The 7500-nt window shown below is 38.9% G+C and overlaps 1 protein-coding gene across 1 annotated transcript in view; it reads left to right on the top strand.

Moving 5' to 3' along the window:
* Positions 1-6706: 6706 nt before the first annotated feature.
* LOC138051989 (coiled-coil domain-containing protein 172-like) overlaps positions 6707-7500 on the top strand; it is a 23221-nt gene continuing 22427 nt past the window's right edge. The window contains exons 1-2 of the mRNA XM_068898336.1: positions 6707-6859; positions 6938-7140. Coding sequence (XP_068754437.1) covers positions 6778-6859; positions 6938-7140 — 285 coding nt within the window. The 5' untranslated portion in view covers positions 6707-6777. The remainder of the gene's footprint in view (positions 6860-6937; positions 7141-7500) is intronic.

Here is a 7500-nt window from a genome sequence, read left to right as displayed (position 1 = left end):
ATAAATTAACGCTGAAATTTCGCGCCAAAAATAAGGAGTAATTTGACACCCATGTTATTAAAAGAGTAGGGGCCCCTAAAAACTTCCTTGTTTTTAATAGAAGATCAACCACTTTAGTTTCTAATGACTCCAATGGCTAGATAGCCTCCAGCGCAGACTCTCTTAGGGATTCATCACGCGCTCCTCCGCCAGGAGCGTCTGCTGAAACGAGCTACACATTCCTTTCCCTTTGTTAAGAAACTGTCATCTGGGAATCGCGTGCAGGTTACTTATGAACCAATCAGCGCTGTGTAGATCTCCTCTGGGAGCGTCAATGCGTCAACTTCTTCTTCCTCAGAAACATTAAGTGGGCGTTCGATTGACTCTATTCCGGTATAAGAAGACGAGGAGTGATGATTAAAACTATATGTTTGGCGCGTTTCGAAGCTTCAAGGATGATAAAAATATGTTTAAAATAGCATTTTAGCAAATGTTTGACAATTTTAATGTGAATCTCCGCAAAAACGAAAATTCTATTCCAGAAAACGGTCAATCGAACGCACCCTAATTTTGTTTCCTCGGGTGGTTACGCATTTGCGGTCTCACGAGTCAAAATGTGAGTGCTTAGTAAGGGTATGGTGTCGTTTCATCTACTAGTAAAATTGAAGGCCCGGTGGAAATATACAAATACAGAAACCTATAAGGGTTGAAACGTGTAACGGCCCCTTGTGTGCTGGGAAACAAGCTTCTGAATATTCAATTTGCTAAGGGACGGACCATTAGAAAAGTGATGGGGGGGGGGGGGGGTGGGGGATTTTCAGCTTGTACGAATTTTTATTTTCGCGCACTGCTTGTGCAAGAATTTTTTTTCCAGGTGAAACCCCCTGCACGAATTTTTTTTTTTAGACAAATATTGCTTTTTTTAACAGTGAAATCTTGATTCATTATCTATGTTTTTGTGAGACTATAGAGTTACGCAAGCAACACATCAAAAACCTCTCAGACACACAATTGACTACAGAGCAGATCAATTTACTCTCTCGAGGTTTGAAATTCATACCAACACCTGTTATAAAAGAAAACCAGAGAAGGCGCCAGCTAATTTCAGACTTCAACCAATTTGCCAGAATGATGCGCCTTCAATATATCTATCATGACCAAAATACTGAGCAACATCCATTTCACGTGAAATCCAATTGGATTCCACCGATTCAACGGTCAGTTGCTCTTGAGACTTACTTAGAAGAAGTCAAAATAAAGCTTGCGGAACTCCACTGGTTAAACCTAAAAATAACCTGCCACCCGGCGAGGAACGAGCTCTCAAGGAGCTTATTAACAACAAAGAAATTATTCTCAAAAAAGAAGATAAAAGCACAACAACCGTCGTTATGGACAGAGAAAACAAAATTACTGAGGCACAGATACAACTGGATGATAGAAATAACTATCAGCCCCTAGACAAACCAATGGTTGGAGATACATTCCACCGAGTTAAACACCTCGTTAACTCCGTTCGCCAAGCAGGGTGCATAGATGAAATGACGGCTAAATGGTTTAACCAAACACCAGATCCGCCTCGAATTCCAGTGTTCTATACCCTCACGAAAATTCACAAACCGACATTGTTTTTAAGTTTGATGTCTGAAGCAACATTGCACCAATCGTACGTAGCGCGCCTGCTCTGCGGTTTTTTTTTTTTTTTTTGTCATGTTTCCCCATTTCACGTACTCCACCAGGCGCGTAGCGTCCTATACACATATACGCACGTGCGTACTTGAAGTGACCAGATAATTTTGAATTTTTTAGCAATTGTTTCTATTCTTTAACATTTACTTGTACGCAACCAACATTTCGTGATGAAAGCACCACTTTGATTAAATTCTAAAAACTAAAACAAAAGCTATACCATGTTCTAACTTAGTTTTGCATTGTACTTTTTTTGCACTAACAATGCAGTGCTGTTTGGCCAGCCACATGTACAGGCTCCCCAAGCTTAAAATACGTGGTGTATGCGACAGTTTGTGTATATAGAGAATTGTATGGGAAAATCATCGATCGTAAAAAAATCGTGTAAATAACTATCTCATTTGAAATAAAGTTTTCCTACCTCAAATGTGTGACCAACTTGTCTCTTTTGCCAAGTTTCGAGCCATTCTGACGCCGTTTAGTGAAGTCATCCGGAAGGCCGTTACTGAAATAATAGGGTTTCGACAAAACACTGACCCCCGGTCAACTGACCCCCCTACTGACCCCCTATAAAATCAATGGGAAAATGAATACTGCTTATTTAAGCCTCAAAAACCCTTTTTAAACAGCATTGTTCAGCAATATTTAAGTCTAAGCACCCATTTTAAAAAGGTTAGCTTACATGAAGTAATCGGCCATCACAACAATAATCGAAAACTAACCTTTTTAAAATGGGTGCTTAGACTTAAATACTGAGGTCTGGCCGGCGATGGATGGAGTTACCGGCCTTCCTATTATTTCAGTAACGGCCTTCCGGATGAATTCACTAAACGGCGTCAGAATGGCTCGAAACTCGGCAAAAGAGACAAGTTGGTCACACATTTGAGGTAGGAAAACTTTATTTCAAATGAGATAGTTATTTACACAATTTTTTTACGATCGGTGATTTTCCCATACAATTCTCTATATACACAAACTGTCGCATACACCACGTATTTTCATCTTGGGGAGCCTGTGGGCCAGCGTGCAGCAAAAAGGCGAGGTTGAAAAAGGAGCGACGTTCCGAGAACGTTCTTGACAATTCCAGTCACGCTAGCACAACCAAAACAGTGTTTTGTTTGCGATGAGTTTGCTCAAAATAAGGGCAAGACGCTTTGTTCTTTGCTTTTATTCACACAACTATTTCGACAAGAAATAAAGAACGCAGTATTTTTCGCTCAGTTTACTTAGGTTTCTAGATCATATGTACTTGTGCGTATTTTAAAAAATGACCACGCTACGCGCCTGTCCACGTTAACAAAAAGCGCTAGAAAAGCCGTACATACCCGATAAAAGACACCGAGTTACAGTGAATCGAACTCTGACACCAACGACCATGGCACAGCGACACGAGCTTTGCAAGCGTGTGACTGACGTGACTACGTGTCGACCTTTGTACCACGAAAGATAATAAGAGACATTGGACGCTCACTGCATGACAAGTGTGTCAAGTGTTGAATCATTAATGTGTTGTTTAATGATTTAGCACAAGAAATATAGGGTGCGTTTTTTTGGGAAAATCCGAAAAAGGATTCTTGAATCCAAGAACGGATGTTGCGTTTTTTTGGCGAAATCCAAAAACGGATCATGTATCCAAAGTATCCACACTCGAGGAGGATACTTCGGATCAAATCTAAATCCGAATTTTTGAGATTCACCACCTCAGCGTTTCTTTGGGAAAGGATTTGAAAAAAGTACTTTTGACAAGCGGTTTTCCATGAAAAAATGATACACAACGGCTACCGTACATGACAGTTAAGCCCAAATGTTTTTCTGGCGCCATTTTACCGTGTAATGAAAGACCCGAATAGGTCGAAAACAGTTAATTTTCCTGCAAATTCACACCAGAAATTACACTAAAAGTGTTTTTGACAGCAATAATATGGTTAGCTCTTTTCCTACAGCTAATAAGTACCCTTTGTAATCGATTTGTACCTCAGTAGAACGAATGTTTTTCTCCATTTCTTTTCATCAATCGTTAAGGTATTTTTTTCTGGTGGCATTTTCATTGAAGAATTTCTCCGAAACAAACCAAACTCCTATATAAAAGGTAAGGGATGCTTGCTTAGGGGTGTGAATTTCGGATGTTGGTCTCACTTAGGTTATTCTGGACAAAACGCAATCATATGTAGTCGTGAAGGTCTCCTTTACGGTTGCGCGCGAAGAATTATAAAAGTGTATATTGACACATTTAGATTTTTTCACGTGGGTGAAAGTGTTAGATGATAACATCTCTGCCGTCATTAAAAGTCACTCTATTTTTTATTTCTTTGTGTTTTAATAAGGTCTCTCTTAGGTGTTAAAAAAGCCTGAGCCACGCCCAGATTGGTCTCCTTTAGGCGTTTAATTTACTAGAATTTCCGACGAGCATCCCTACCCTTTTTATATGGGACTCCTCCCCCCGCCCCCCCCCCCCCCCCTTCCGGGAGAACGGGCTAAATTTTGCTACAAACCCGTATTCATCCCTACTTCAAGTATCATAGCGAACATCAAAGTTAACTGAAAGTTCTAAGGAGACTATACGTGCATCTGTGGTAAACGTCTTGAAAAATAGCAAGGCTAAGACAACGCGTAACATTTCGAAGGAACAACTCACAGCAATAATGAACCTTAAACGGGATCCATCCCCTACAATTGAACCAGCAGATAAGGGCAGACCCGAAGTCGTTATGAACACGAGTGATTACACAAGTAATAACAATACGTAAGAGAAGAATACGGACAAACAAAGGAATTCCACCTCACGAGTTAAAAAGGACCTTAATTTGCTGTCCGAAATAAAATCTAGTCCTTGCATTGATGACCCCGATAAAACCCAACTGGATCCTAAGCTATGCCACCTCCACAGCGCTGACTATCAAAACAGACTTTTCTTGGAGGCTTGGCATTCAAAGAGAGACCAGAAGGCGGGGAATAAACACATAGAAATTCCTGACATTTATGTTTCAATTGCATAATGTTCCTCGCCTCGCGCAGAGATCACGTGTACTTGTAGTCACGCACATACGCAAATATGAACCGTTGAAGAAGCTGTCGTTTTTTTGTCAAATTCAAACCGAGGATGACCGAAGGTTTTCGGTCGAAACGTATTTATCAAGTTTTTAGTGAAAGTCGCTTGACGTTCAAAAAAGTCAGCATATTTCGTATAATTGAGAATCGTTGATTCTATCTTCAAACAAACGATCTACAAGGGATCAATGCAAAAGGTGTTTCCTTTTAGACAAAAGCATCACTCAAAGTCAATCAGGTTTTAGTACGACTTCTTGAAAGAGGAAAAATATTACCCTTGCAATCTTACCCGTAATGAATAAATAATGTGCTTTAATTCAGTATAAGAGAGCGAGCTTTCATAAATGGAAACGTTCCAATTGCAAGGACCATTGAGATTATTTATTAAACTGTACTGACATCATGAACTATTGACTGATGTTTCACTAACGAGGGAAACAGTACCTTTAATTTGAGCTTTGCACCAGATGAGTGCAGGTAATGCAGAGGAAGTCTTGGCTTCAAACCCATGTGGACAGTCTTTCCAAAGAGGGCAAATTCACTCCTGTCCTCCTGTCCAGACATCTACAAAAAAAACAATGTTACCGTACACATTCCTCTCTCTTGCGGCATTAGTTTTCTCAAACGGTGAAAAAATCATTGCGTTTTTTAAATTTAAATTTATTTTTTTGTCATTATTATTTCCGCCATCGTTGGAAGGAAATTTTTTGGGGTGATGAAAGACTCCTCAGCTCTCGTTGAACTAGTTCTTGCTCTCTCTCACACTATTTGTAAGGCATACAGCTCTTTTTATATGGTCTGACTGAACAATCACGTAACAATCATATTGCCAATCATTCGTCACATTAGGGAGCTTAAGCACGCGCGTTTTTGAGATGCAGACGGCAACCGGAAGGGAACATTTTGCGTCCCAGGACAGTGGTGTCCTCAAGAGTTTCATACTAATCATCTCTAGGGGAGAAAAGATACTTCTATACTTGTAAATGTAGTTGTGCGAAGACAAGTCAAAAAGGAAAACAGCTCACTTCCGACGCCTGCCAGACAAACTATGCCTGCGCGTCAGCACATTAACAAGTTTTTTCCACAAAAAAGAAAATCGCTTGTTTCGACAGTGTTTTACAGGTTTATCAACAGTTTCCTTAATCAATGAGAACGGATCACTTAATTAAACAAAACAACCAATCAGATTTTAAAGCTTGTATAAGGTAACCAATCAAATTGCAGGACACTGTAAGACAAAGAAAACCATTAAAACTGCATTTCCATCTAAACTGGATAGTTCCTCCAAGAATATTTAGCAACAATAACTGTATAATGTTATTGCATGATGTCCAGTTAAAAAAACACTACGACGTTCTTTGGAGGTTCACAAGACCTTACGAGGTCTAATTTTACTATTTTACAACTACATTAACTCAGACTGAATCTTTGATTGACCAGTGGTAAGTCGATCATCTGGAAATTAAATTTTTAACATCCGTCCAGTCTCTGGGTAAATTTCATAATGTACTTTTTTTCTATAACATTAAAAAATGTTACTTTGTTACAACTTAATTTGTGGGGGAGAGGGGGCTTACTACAAAAAAAAAAACAACAACAAAGGCCAGAGCGCGCTAGAGCAGGGCTTGTCAGAATTTTTACTTTTAACGTCTCCGGTACTTTTTATTTTCAATATGTGTTCGGGACACTCAAAACCCTGAAAGTAAACTTGTCATTTTTATTTTTTCACTTTTGATCGATGAAGAAAAAAACAGAGACACATCCATTGGACAATTGTGGTGAAGGGAGGACGTTTTGTATAACACTGACATTTACGTACACCTTAGGGGCAGTTATGGTATCATTGTCTTAATTTCTGTGCACACAATTGATTCCAGAAAAAAAAATTCTTCTTGATTATTTTTTTAAAAAATGCGTTATTTTAGCTTGTCATCAATGCTCGATCCAATATCATTGATCTTCGCTCCCCAATCCCCGATCTTCGATCCTCGATCCCCGGTCGGTATTTCCAGAAAACCCGAAGATTGAGTTTCCCTGCGCGATATCTTAAAAATTTCGCCAATAATGAGCATTCTAAGTGATTTATTTGACCAGATAATACAGTCTGAAGAAAAGATAAGAGAACGCTTCTCAAAACTCCGCGAAGGTTTGTGTTTATTTTCATACTCTTTAATATTCAAGTTATCATATATAAAGAGTCTTGTTCTCTTTGATTTTTACTTAGTGAACAAAGAAATCCATAATTGCCAATCAAAATCTCAAGACTTACTTGATGAATTTAAGTCGTTGGAAGGTTTGTTGATCGTTAAAAATCAAAGTTTGTCAGAAGAAGAGTTAAAGCTGAGGTGGTTCAAAATTTGGGAGGATGTCCTTGTTCAAAAGAGAGCAGAGCTTCTAACCAGAAAAGCACTCCTTTTCAAACAAAAGGTAATAATCATGAACGTTCATACAGTTTCCTATGGTGGGGGTTCATGAAGCAGTAACGTTGGAGCTGGGACTGACCTAATTTTTCGGTGGGAAAGTGAGATTTGATCACTGGGAACTGGAAATGGAAGATAATGGGATTTGATGTGTGCTGACCTTTAATACAAGTTTATATGGAAGAAACAAAAGAAAGCTGAAAGAAAACCAACAGTAGTCTTCCTCATAAACTACAATTTAGAGTGTATGATCATATAAAGTCAACCTACTGGTTGTAATAATTAATTTTGTAGCTTTTATCTTAATAACCTGGCCTCATTCTCAACAAAAAATTTCCTCACACTGCATGCCATTTCGTTTTTAGTT

This window comes from Montipora capricornis, chromosome 6 (genome assembly GCF_036669925.1).
Source record: "Montipora capricornis isolate CH-2021 chromosome 6, ASM3666992v2, whole genome shotgun sequence".
Lineage (NCBI taxonomy): Eukaryota > Metazoa > Cnidaria > Anthozoa > Scleractinia > Acroporidae > Montipora > Montipora capricornis.
This window is presented reverse-complemented; position numbering and strand designations above follow the sequence as displayed.